Here is a 13,462-nt window from a genome sequence, read left to right on the forward strand (position 1 = left end):
GTTTGTTTAGTCCAAAGATTTAGTTTTAGCTGACCTTGAATGAGTTCAGGAACCAGTGAGAAGTAAGCCTAATTATAGCTTGTTGTGTTCTTTCTTATTATAGAACAACAAATACATAAAAGATACTTTTTTTTTTAAGCGAAGCTTGCAGTAGGCGAAGTTGTATCAATTCGTTTGGATTAGTTATGTAATTAAATTTGTAATAGTTCTTAGACTAACAATAATAAATATATGCGATTACAAATATTTTTACGGTAGGCCTACCATTTTTTTTTGTAAAAAAAAAAGTTTATTTCATTCCTAGATCTAGTGGTCTATAAGGCAGATAATGTAAAGGCACTAAAGGTCATCCGTTTCTGTGGCTTACGGTTAACGAGGATGCAATGTTGCCAGCACTACGACCAACCGCCTTTACTTTTCTACAACTAATGTCAGGTACCCATTAATGATTAGACATGCATGATTAGAGCTGGGTGGACCAATTGTTTGTATTTAGCGCAATAGCATGCTTTTATAGGTTTACCAGACGTCCTCAAGAAGAGGCCATGTCCTCCTTTCTGAGGTCGTGTCGTTCGTCCGACCGGCATTCAACTAAAGTGTGAAAATCTCCGGCTTTTCCAATGTTTTGTTTACTGCAAAGTAGGCCTAATCTGTATATATAATTCTCTACGTCGTCCAACCATGTGGGACACGCACGCACGACGACACTCTAACCCTCGATGAAAAAGTAATGGAAAGATAACTCTTTTATTTCTGCAAGTCGGACTAGAGTTACCCCACGAAACTTTCGCGGCGATAGAGAGCCCTACTCAGAAAAAAAAGAGGGTGGGGAGAGCAAGTAATCTTCTCTACTCTGTATATATAATTCTCTACGTCGCCCAACCATGTGGGACACCACGCACGCACGCCGACTCTCTAACCTTCCTCACACCCCTTTCCGCCCGCACCTTCAATGAAGTCCATTGATCATCAGAAAGAATTTTTATCCAACGAACATGCCTGGATGTGGGGCTATTCACCCCTGTCCTGTATGAGGGCGCCCAGTAGTAGCGTCCATAGACTGGGCTTCTTAGAAAGTAGACCGTACCACGTACACACAGCGCACCGCCCCCGTTCCTGGACCCCATTTGCTATAAAGGCCGAAAGCAGGGCTAACCGTGGGGAGTTTACCTCACATTCCTATTTTGTAACCGCCACTATTCCTTGTAAGGACCGCCACTCCAGCTTAACGGCTAACTGATGACGGCCCCCTGCGTGGAAGCCGTGGAACGGTGTCAAGTGTAGGCCCCTATAATGAGGATATATGTCAAAAGTGCGCGCTATAAAAGTAGTTCGTTATTTTTTAAACTTATAACTAACTTATAACTAAAACGAAGTTCGTATCAAAATTCTTCTTGAAAAACAATATCTGAATCAGTATTCTATTCAATGAATTAGTTATAATGAATGGAAAATATATTTAATAATGGTCCATTGACACTTTTACCATTGTGACCATAGATGCAATTTTTTTGTACCAATGCGCGAATCTACGAATGAAGTTTGAATTATTAATGAAGAAGTCCATGACCTTTTTAAAAAAAGCTACCTCCCCTGAAGTTTTTCATTGAAAAGTGGTGTAATTTTTTGAAAAATCTGCTTGCATATATAATTTTCAAAATTAGATGGTTCACTTTCGGAAAAGAAAAAAGTAGCCGTTGCATCAGAACTTTGAATGATCTAAAATATCATGATGTCTGATTTTCATTTTCTCTTCTAGTTTCTGATATCTAAACGGGGCGGACGGACGGACAGACAGGCCACACAAAAGTAATAGCGTCTTTTCCCCTTTCGGGGGCCGCTAAAAATGGGTTCAGATATCAACGAGTAGCTTACATTATAAAGATATTCAATTTTGTTCACACACTTTAATTTCTGCTTAAAAATTGGACCGCCTTCCGCCCACAAAAGTCTAGAGTTGGGAGTGCAGTAGATGCAAATAATAATAATAATAAATACGCATATTAAATGTTTATAAAAGAAGCTATATTGAAATTAAATGTATAAGTACAGCATTTATTTCTTCTAAACTTTGGCATGCTTTTTAGATTTAAGTAGCCTAACCGGTGTTAATCTTTATAATAAGTGGATTTTTTTTTTAAAGCTTTTGAAAAAGTGTATTAATTAGATACGGTAGTTTAAAGTCTCTTTCATGAGCAATAATGCACTGCATAATTTAAATATGTCTATAGAGAGAGCCTAGCTTGCACTCCAAAAAAAGAATTGTCGGAGTGAGTTTGTTGTGAGTATTAGGCTAATAAATATTTTAAATTAAAATGTAGGGCCTATTATTTCACTATCTAGGCCTATAAGTCTAAATCCAATCCTGGAGGATATGTCATGATGGATTCATCAGCCCAGCAATAAAAGTTAAGCTTCAACGGCCTCTTATACCTTTGCAATGTCTAAATATACATATTTTACGTTATAAACCGATCCAAGAGTTCTTGACCTTTTACCTTTCTACTTTTGGTCTCATGATAATGTGTAGTCTTCGCGACACACCATTAATAACCCGGTTTGTTGATTTAGGTTAAAGTCCACCCGGCCGTAGCACTGTCATAGACGCTACACGTTATATAGATCGGCAGAACGTGCTGAATCATTGCAAGTTCTCGGATATCACACGTACAGGTAGCGTAGACTCAGTAGTTCAATGCTCTTAGCATCTACTTTCAATTTAGCATACATTATAAAGTTAATTAAAAGAAAAAAAAAGAATGTATACAAGATGTAGAGTTGTGTCGTTTCTCAATGTGTTCAGTTCTAGATCTATATTATATAATATAGGCCAGAAGGCATATGAAATTACGTTATTTGCGTATTGAGATTCTGTCATTGATTGAAGGTCATATAAGTGACAAAGTTCACACCAATATATTTTTTTTTCAAATTCTTAAAACTTTACAAGCTTTATAAAAGCCTGTAAAAATATAACCAAAGCTTAGGCTTATTACATGTTATCGGCGTGTCATACAGGCAGTGGCGTAGCTAGTGTGGAGGGTGGAGAATTTGAAGATTCCCCCGGGCCCCCACTTGGTCCCAAATGAGTGTCCGAAATTTGTTTTCAAATAAATTAAATATTACGTAAATGTCATGTAATCTTGCTTTTCAGGTTGTTATATAAGTTAGTGACCCTGTTGTATGTATTCCACACATATTTTTAACTCATTCCGTGCGGGGTTACTGTCAAGTAACTTGGTATATATGGTAGTTTGTTTCATCATCTTTATTATTTAAGAAGAAACGTGATTAGAGCACCAAAAACAAAGGAGACCATGAACGTGTCGAAGTATCACTATTTGATGATTCATATAAAGATACAGCATTCGAAGATGTGAAAATGTTTCTTGATCAGAGAAGTAGTACTGAAGAGAACTGATAGAATGGACACTAGAAGTAGTGCACAGATTCTTTTCATGCAGTGGACAATTATGTTTTTTTTTTTTTGCTTATCTGGAAATCTGGTCAAATCTCCAATTAATAGGCCTATAGCTCAGAAGAAACTACAAAAACCTGAAGCTGCTGAAGAAATTAAAACTCTTTCATGCTTTATGCAAAATGATGAGAAACGGACGAAACTGATCACCCAATTTATCGAAAAAGCAAAAGAAGGTAGTGACTGCTATGGATTTCCTATAATCAAAATAACCAGAAGAAAGAAAAGACTTGATGGGGAGTTGAGTACTGATGTAGGACTGTCAATAGAACTGCAATTCAAACGTGTTGCGACAGAAGTGCTGCACAGACTTCACATGGAGATGAAGGACAGATTCCATAGGCTGGAAAACCACGTAGACACCTTTGGGTTTCTTTTTGAACCAAGACACTGTTGGTGTCTATGGATGATGACACGCTGATGAAAAATTCTGTTATTTGTTCCTGTTTGTATGATGAAATACAGGCCAATCGCTTGTCCAATGATGTCATTGATGCACGAGCACTTTTCATCAACAATGACGCAAAAAAAAAAGGCTTGACATGGCTTTATTGTCAGTAGAGTCACAAATACTAGACAGTATCGATGTAGATGATGTTATAGATGACATTGGCTGCACAGAAAGCACGACGTTAAGCGATATGAATTGAGATTTGTCACTTGAGCATTATATCTCCAATAAACAATGTATTATTCATTAAAAGGTTCTTAATGATTGTTTCTTATTTATTTTACTGAAATACTGTACCAATTTGAATGTAGGTTTACATATTTGTTAAGTAAATTATCTCATGTCATGATGTCGAATGTGCAAGGGGCCCCAAAGGAGATCAATCCCCCCTGACCAACAAATACCTAGCTACGCCCCTGCATACAGGTGACCGGTCATTTCATCCTCGGTCACGTCATCCCCGGTCATTTCATCTTTGGTCTCTTCATCTGACACCTTCGAGGTCATGCAATTCATCCCCGGTCATTTCATCCCCAATTAAATATTTTTATCTTAGTCATTGTGTAATTGTGTTGTTAAGGCTTTAACTTTAAGCCCTCGTTTCATCTTACCTATAAATATGTTTACTTAGAATGCTTTTTGATATTTTGGACATGTTATGTTAGTGTTTATCCTCTCCTCGTACGTGTTGAGAAATGAAATAATAGATGTAAATAACTAGAAATGCTGGGTTTGTATTTAGTTCTATTGTTTCTATTAGATGGAGGGTTGTCAATTTTATACTTCGCATATTACATGATGTAAGCCTAATGACCAAAGGCCAAGGTGTGGTGAAGTAAAGAAAATCTTTTGAGAAATAGAAGTTTGATTAGAATAATTATGATCATGCCGCTCTGTGCTCATAACTTATCACCAAAGTCCAAGGTGGGTGGAAGTAGTGGGAATCTTTGGAGAGATGAGAACGATAAGAACACTTGTGCTCATGCCGCTGAAAACTTATCAAAAGCCTATCTTATTGATATCAATTAACACGCTAAAACAATTTTTACATTAGCTCTATATCTATAGATGTTAAATTTTTATCATTTTTAATGACATTATACTCTATTCTTGTTTAATAGCCTACTCTGTTTTTCTTTTCTGTTTGATTCCTTATCAGTTGAAAAAGATACAATTTAAAAAAGGAGCATCGTGAGAAAATGACTTCCTTCCCAATAGATAAATATGCCCTTCCAGCAGCAGTTACTGTTGCAGGCATCCACCAAATGTGTAAGTGTGTATATCAAGTCATATTTTTATAAGTCATAACAATAAGGTTGTCTTAAAAAAAATAAACAAAACAAGCAAGTAATACAATAAAAAAAAGAAGCTTTTGTGTATAAATAAACACAATATCTCCTTTATAAATCTTCGATGACTTCAAGAACGATTTCTTTGTTTTTAATATTAAATGAATGAGGCATACAATACAATGGAACTATATTTACCCAACCACCATCCACCCCGGAGAAAAGGTTATTGCAATTTACAAATGTAGTCAAAGTAGGCCTATATAAAATTCTACTTTGGTGATATCAATCTTGACTTTAAACAAATATCTTAAAAGACAGTAGGCTAGTGTAGACTACAATATTGGTTTTAGAGAAAGTTTTAATAAAGTGTATTAATAAATTGTATAATTTTTTTAATATGTATATTGTCAGAAATTAAAATTTATCAGCCAAGATAATAAATCCTACACAAGACGTATCGCAAAATGTTCCTGAATGTATATTTATGTTTTTCAAGTCTTATATAAATACATGCAGGAATAACCATGGAACTATACTACTGACATACTTGTGTTCAAAATTTAAAATAAAATTAAGCCAAATTTATTTTTAAGATGACTATATTTAGAAAAATAATAATGGTCAAGCCAGAGGTTCCCTGTGTGTCCAATTAACTAGTAATTTTTTTCCCCAAATATATTTAATATAAACTGTCAAATCTCTATGGAAATTGTTGGAGTCCTTTTCGAGATTATTGTCCAGCCACCCAGATTTTTTTTTTTACGGCCATGAGAAACCATAAAACGTATACAAAGACAGTAGACCTAGTCAGTTACGCCTAGTCTAGACATATATCCGAAAGATATAATATGAAGATATTCCTGTGCATCTTTTTGTTTTTTCAACTCTCTCTCTATATATAGTCTTTGCTCTTTAGTGAATATAATCGAGAATTTCAACTGACATGTGTTCAAGATATGATCTCCAGACTAAATTAATTTTAAGGGTTGTGGCATCAAACTGCCCGTAGACAACTAAACCGCTCTGGCATATTATATTTTAACTTGTAAAATTTGAAATAAGTTGATTAACTTCTTTGTAAACTTTTCTTGTCAACTATATTACATGCAACTTTTATTACAATATAGACAAAATGAAGTTTAGATGAAATGAATTAAATCTAGTAGACTTGTTAGTAATAATATAAATAAGGTATTCTGAATAAAACCTCACTACAAAAACACGTCTTTTCAGTCTGGCGTTCTGGAGTCGTCTCCCGTGCCTAAGACCGGCAATCTTGCATCATTCACACTGCATAGTTAACATTTTCCCACATGTATGTATATATGTAGGCCTATGTACACCATCTATAATCTAAGCATTTTTTTTTTCTTTTCCAACAAAAGTTACTTTTGCAAAGTCTGTCGGCAATGCCAGGAGAAAGTACAATGTGCAAGTTCCAGAGACAACAGGACCACCAGAGTTCGTGCGAGTGTTTAGAGCACAGTCAGTTCACGTTTTTATATTGCACTTGAAATTATACATGGGAAGAGGTGGCTAAGTGATTAAGCGCTCGGATTCCTAACCTGGGGTCCTTGGTTCGAATCTCGGATTTTGAATTTGAGGATTTTTAGGGCGCCCTTGAGTCCACCCAACTCTAATGGGTACGTGACTTAGTTGGGAAAAGTAAAGGCAGTTGGTCGTTGTGCTGGCCACATCCCACCCTGCTCATCACCTTAACATCATCTGACCAATAGATCGCAAGGTCTGAAAGGGGAATTTAACTATATTATACATCATCTATGATATATTTGATGAGCTTTTGAAAAGAATTTGGTTTTACAAAGAGATGTAATAATTAGATCTAGTAAATTAGAATATGAAAATGTTGTTTATATCAATGAGTTAATTAGACAATTAGTAATAACTTTTTTTTTGAAGGGATTATATAGTAAAAATATATAGTTATATATTTTATATAGTAAAAATATTTTTTTTATTATGGAAGCTTTTTTGGTCACGTAAAGCTATTAAATACGTTTTTTCTCTTCTTCTGCGTTCTCATTGTTATGTGGGGGGGGGGGGGTCAGACAATTAATCCTATATCTGCGATGAACTGCGCACGTGGTTTCCTGATCTGGCAACTCTCCTTGTAGTTTTTGTTCTATTGGTCAGGGGGGAAGTGTCTTGATCGGGCTCTCGATGCAGCTTAGAAGGGCATGATCGACAAGCGCCAATCTCACTGGAATGGGTTGCCTGAGCCAGCCAAGAAAACCAGTGACTTGGAAGATATTAGGTCATTGGTTAATATGCATGACGCGTAGGACGTAATCATCTTCTTTATTACATAAGATAAGACGTGCTTTTCTAGGACTCGTTCCTTTACACAGACATTCCGTCTCTTTAAACTGATGGCGTGGACGGATACCAAGTTCTGTTCTAAAAGCTGCTCTGTAACAAGGCATTTGTTTTCTGTTGAGGAGTCGCCATTTTGAGAATGATTAGCAAGTGATTTTTTCTACAACGACACATTGAAATAGACAAGTAGCAATGGACTCTCATTGAAACAAATCAATCTCCTCAAATGACCACTAAACTCAAGTCTTTCGAAATAAATATATGCGTGATGATTTTAGCGCATTCTTAATGATTGCCCTATATTTTGAGTCTGGACAGTTTGTAGTAAGCATTCTTTTTCTTGAAATTTAGATGAGAGTTGGCCGATTTCTTGTTATTCTACTATTTTTTTCTTTTAAATTAAACAGTAAATAGTTTTAGAAAAAATATTGACTTACTTTGTTTGGTTTCTTATAATAAATGTCTTATATGATGACTTTTTAAAATAAAAAAAACATAACAATATTTGTAAAAACTGTTATTGATCGCCTACAGCTATAGAAAGATGATACATATATACATATATATCTCATTGCATGAGAATTTGACTCTAGCTTCGAAGAGAACATTGTCGCCTCAAATAATTTTTTTTTACCTTTCTCGCACTTATATGAGTCCCAAGTTCGATACAGGTTAGAATCAACAGTACCAATGGATGATAGAAAGTGTCATTTTAAAATCAGCAGTAGCAATGTGTATTAGAAACTGTCACTTTAGAATCAGCAATACCAATGTGTACTAGAAACTGTCACTTTAGAATCAGCAATACCAATGTGTACTAGAAACTGTCACTTTAGAATCAGCAATACCAATGTGTACTAGAAGCTGTCACTTTAGAATCAGCAATATGTGTACTACAAACTGGCACCGACTTGTTTTTCTTTTCTCAGGTCGGGCACGACATGGCCTAAATTGTGCCGATGTGCCTAAACTCAAAACTCACTCTGTTCTCAGGGTTGTTTTTTAAAGCCTTTCTTATGTTTGGACTTAGTTTCGATTCAATGTTTTTGTTTCTTTTTTTTTTTACTATGCGGGATAAAAGCGTCTTCTACCAAAAGCTTTTTGAATTAGGCGACATTTGCTATAACCTTACCTTGGCACTCATCATCTCAGTATTAGCCTAACAAAGTCTAGAATTCTTCATTATTCGGATTATTAGAATTTAGGTATGCCTACACTAGCAAGGGATCTATAAATCAATTTTAAAACTTTTATAATAACGCTGATTTTGACTTCTTTCAATGTGTATTTTTCTAAAGCCAGAATTCCTTAGAGTTTTACCCGGTTTCACTGACTGGGCTGTGGATTGGGTCCGTGTTCTTTCATCCAGGTAAGTTCTATGAACAACACCCCAGCCGTTGTTTTTTTGTTGTTTTTTTTTTGTTTTAAAAGGTTTCATTTACTTTAATGACAATATCTAAATTATTCATCACACCTATTTCAAACACACACAAAAAACTTTCATCGATAATTCTACTTTTCTTTGAATATTATTGTATAATTAAGCAGTTATAACTGAATGTTCTATTGCTAAACTATCAGTTGTACTGTTGTTTAAATATGAGATTTTTGTATAGCTATTGAGGGATCTGGTTAAATGTGTTGTGAACAAAAAAAGTAGTCTGCCAGTCTATCGTTTAAAATAGGCTTACAATCTTCAAAATTAATTACAATGTTACTACAGTTGCTCATCAACGCTTTATCTAAGACAATTTATATTTGTTGCAGTGCCAGCCTCAGTCTTCTACGGGGTTTATCTCTTAGGCAGAAAAAGGTACTTTGAAGGATATGTGGAAAAAGAAGACAAAAGGTAATATGTATACGTGTTAGTTGACCACTGCAGCCTGTCACCACTTACTGAATTTCTGTTGTTGCTAAAACGATAGACAAACAGATAAACAATAGCTTACATAGTTATATGCGACCATGTTTTGTAATTCTGTTCTGTCTGTGGCATTTTACGTCTCGAGAGACGATCCTTTCCTTTTGCAACTTCTTGTGTGACTGAAGAGGCCAATTCTTGATACACAGCTCCGATCGCAGGTTGGGCATATGTAATCACCAGGCGCCGTTGCATTTTCACCCTTCTTTCTGCTTCTGTTATGTATGACATCTGTAATCCGAGACCCTTCCTTTATGCTCTCTCTCCATGTGGATCTATCCAGTGCCACCTCTTCCAAGCTGCTAGTGTCGATTTTGAAGAGCTTCATGTCACCGTTTGCACTGTGATACATAATGGTTTTGTAACTGCGTTTTCTTTGGGTGAATGATTTGTAATTTCATATTTGTTGTTTTTTTTTAAATACTATGGATTTAAAATAAAGACTTGTCTTCGAGTCTGAAGATGAGGAGTGCAGCGTTCAACGTGACTACTCATACCAAGCTATGATCTAGGCCACTTATTTAGCCACATCCAACCGAGACCACTCATTGTAGAAAGCATCGACACTGACCTGCAACGTCACAACCTGTGGGCAGTTTAGACCAATAGCTCGTTGACACATCGTACAGACCTGTGACGTGGCAACGATCTATTGGTCCAAACTGCCCACAGGCTGTGACGTTGCAGGTCAGTGTTCAGGCCTTCTATAACAATTGGTCTCGATCCAACGCGGTCTATTCAAGTTATGAGGTACCTCTTGGTCTTATAAGTGTATTTGGTAACCTTTATAACAGTTCTCTAGCTCTCGCTCCTCTATGTTAGTGAGAACAAGCTGACGCCTGAGATGGTCATTAAAGAGTTTTAAGGGTTCACCTTTGGCTTTTGGCACAAGGTTGTCCTACATACCTAATAGGTTCCCCATGCCGAGGACTGTCCAAACTGGCATTCTTTAGAACGACGTTATTTGTAGTGTAATTTTTCTATTGTTGACCCAATGCTAAGAGACAGGTAACTTTAGTGAAATGTTCGAAAAGAGTAAGAGACTTTCAATAGATCACCCCAGAGCCTTGTACATGTGTACAGGAGCTGAACAGTAGATATGATTCATAGCCCATTAACTTTTTATTATATTCCATGTCTCAGATACACCAAATACTAGTCGCTATTAACCAAATAACATTTAATCAGTTCTTTTAAATTATTAAAAATTTTTAATCTTTTAATAACTTTTTTTGTTGTTTTTTTTCCCAGTGCTTTTCTAAAAAAAAATTCTTTGACCAATAATTTTGATTCATACACTTTGGACATTACGTTTAAATTATTACTTATAAGATTTTTTATTTGTTTAAGCAAACGTCCTTTAATTATATTTTTACAAACTCTGTCTGATAAAATGTTTGAATACATCATTTCTCCGCACCCATTCTTCTAGTAAGTTGAATTTTTTTTTCACAATTATTAATTGGAAAAGACTATACATGAATTAATAAACAAAATTAACCAATTAGTCAATTAATTACTAGTAATTATTATTTTATACCGACAAGGGAAATTAATTATTCTGTATTTAGGTATTTGGCTAAATATTTAGAGTTTGTCCCCTTAGATAATTGAACACTTTATTTCTCCCACACCCGTTCTCGGATCAAGTTGAAACTTTAAACAATCATTTATTGTACCTAACAAAACATGAATCAATTAAAAAAACTAATTGGTCAATTAATAGTTGGAAATTGATTATTTTGTTTGATATCAAAGAAGGTAAATAACTTTTCTATTATTGTGAGATATAGTTTTAAATGGGTATATCTTCCCCTTCGAGAAGGTTTGTTTTTGAGTATTTATTTTTAATTTTTCTTGTTTATAACAGTGTTAATATTTATTTCTTTAACAGGCTACCAGGATTTTACTTGAGTCTGCGCTGTCTGACGGGCCTATCCGTTCTGTGCTTGCTGGGCGTCGGTCACAAGCTTGTCCGCTACTACGGAGGAGTCGATCTGTTAACTCTATTACAGGAAAAACTACCAATGATTAAAAATTGATTCCTATATTTTGCAAATTAACTAGAGCGAAAACGCTTTATATAAAATTAGCCTACTTGACTTTAATATGAGTTAGAATATATATCATGTTTTTTATGCTAATTTTTATCAGAATTTTTACTTTTATGAAACCATACTGAACTTTTTCACGTGGCACTCACTTTGCTTCTACATGTGAATGAATAAGTTTTAAATCAATAAAAATTATGATTGTATATTTATATTAATAAAATGCTTAATATATAAAACATGTTGTTTTTTTTTTTATTATTGTCTATTCACCTTCACCTATCCCTAGTCCAGGGGTGGGCAACCTTTTACTATCGAGGGCCACATTACAAAAATTTTTGGAATGGAGGGCAGCATATATATATATAATGTACTTTCAACTTAGTAAAATACGCTAGCTAACTGTGTAATGTTTTTTAATTCACATTTATAATGTGTTATACATTTACATTTAATTTTCTATACTCCCAATAAAGGGAAGTGGGTATTTCTGAAACTAATTTTACGATAATTTCTTTTTATTTTGTTATCGTCTGTTTACATCTTACAATTTCACCACAAATGAACAGTTGTACTTAATTTGAAGTGTTTAACTGTTTATACTCATGCATAATTTTCCAGAATTGTGGAACTAGCTTATGAGTTATCCTTGTGACTGCTGTCAAATTATAGTCAGACAGTATTGACCTGTTCCTACACTTGTTTATTACAGAATAACTGAATAGAACTTCGCTTTCAGTTCATAATTTACCCGGAGGTATGTCCTCTAGAGCCGAATCAGCTTCTGCTTTAAATGGTGAGATGAGGGTGTAGAAAACTGATCCAAAGTTCTTGACGTCTTAAAATTTGCTTTGAGGTATGTCCTCTAGAGCCGAATCACCTTCTGCTTTAAATGGTGAGCTGAGGGTGAGCTGATGGTGAGTTCCGATGAAAAACATAAAGTCTGTCTCATTAGAAATATTAAAATAAATTATGGCTTTTATATAGCGCTACTATCTTGCTTATAGCATGCTCAGAGCGTTTTGGTCCAATCTCAGTTGTGGACCAGTGGGGGGAGGGGGTATCTAGGAGAAGGTTTTTCCGTGCTGCCTTCAGGCGCTAAGTAAACACAACTCTGCCCGAGTTGGGTGTCGAACCTCGAGCTTGTCTCTATCAAATCCTAGAGCACCCCTGCTTACCTTCATAGGTAGCCAAGCCAAGTTCAAGCAAACTTAGCCTCTCGACCACGCTTAGCAACAGGGTCACAGTCAATATTCTTTAAGGAACATAACAATTTTTTTTCTTGAGATTCCATTTCTTCTCAGTACAGTTCCCATGCTAGACACCAGCGGTACCGATCATCAGAATGTTTTGTTTGCTAACCTTCAAGAACTCATCAGAACTTTCTCTGTCATGATACTTACCTGTTTTAAGTTTATTACTTTTATATATACAGTATATATAATACAATTGATGGTCAATGCGACAATATGTAAACTTTTCTGTTTAAAGTCTATGGTAGAGATATGTTCTTTAATTTATTAAAAAAAACAACTATTTTTGTCTGTCAAAACATGGGCTCCATCAGTTGTTACACTTGCAATCTTGTTCCCAGCTAACCAATGACTTTCAACACAAAGCATTGAAAAAAAGTAGCCTGAGTTACAATCTTAAACGGAAGTTCTTAGAACATTGCAAATAAAAATAATCTTCGTTTACTTTAAGCTTTTTAGAACGACACGTATTGACAATGTTTCTTTCACCTCTATATCATAAGTGATAACCAGAAATAGCAATAATTTATATAGATATTTAAAATAATCTATTTTCAAAATATTTTTATTTTTTATGATGTATTAGCTGTGGACTAAATTAAACATGTGAATTTTTGTTCCAAAGGCTTTTTAAATGTAATGGGCCAAGCAATAGTCATTGTGCTTTTAGGACACATTT

General features: G+C 35.0%; 1 protein-coding gene across 3 annotated transcripts; it reads left to right on the forward strand.

The window, feature by feature from the left end:
- The first annotated feature begins 61 nt into the window (after positions 1-61).
- LOC106065923 (microsomal glutathione S-transferase 2-like) lies at positions 62-11,769 on the forward strand. 3 transcript variants are annotated; one of them, XM_056008593.1, is made up of 6 exons: positions 62-187; positions 5,089-5,198; positions 6,607-6,706; positions 8,857-8,927; positions 9,326-9,407; positions 11,374-11,769. In XM_056008593.1, the coding sequence occupies exons 2-6, from the start codon at positions 5,129-5,131 to the stop codon at positions 11,519-11,521; spliced, it is 471 nt and encodes a 156-aa protein (XP_055864568.1). In that variant the 5' UTR covers positions 62-187; positions 5,089-5,128; the 3' UTR covers positions 11,522-11,769. The 3 variants fall into 3 exon arrangements, with proteins under 3 accessions (XP_055864568.1, XP_055864567.1, XP_055864566.1); XM_056008592.1 differs by lacking the exon at positions 62-187 and adding an exon at positions 307-435; XM_056008591.1 differs by lacking the exon at positions 62-187 and adding an exon at positions 2,566-2,673.
- Positions 11,770-13,462: the final 1,693 nt, after the last annotated feature.

This window comes from Biomphalaria glabrata, chromosome 13 (genome assembly GCF_947242115.1).
Source record: "Biomphalaria glabrata chromosome 13, xgBioGlab47.1, whole genome shotgun sequence".
In the NCBI taxonomy this organism is placed as follows: domain Eukaryota; kingdom Metazoa; phylum Mollusca; class Gastropoda; family Planorbidae; genus Biomphalaria; species Biomphalaria glabrata.

Bases quoted from the DNA above. Each gene is read 5' to 3' on its own strand.
- LOC106065923 (XM_056008593.1), top strand. From the start codon at position 5,129: ATGACTTCCTTCCCAATAGATAAATATGCCCTTCCAGCAGCAGTTACT. The intron at 5,199-6,606 runs GTAAGTGTGTAT...TTCCAACAAAAG, and splicing joins TGCAGGCATCCACCAAATGT to TTACTTTTGCAAAGTCTGTC. The intron at 8,928-9,325 runs GTAAGTTCTATG...TATTTGTTGCAG, and splicing joins GTCCGTGTTCTTTCATCCAG to TGCCAGCCTCAGTCTTCTAC.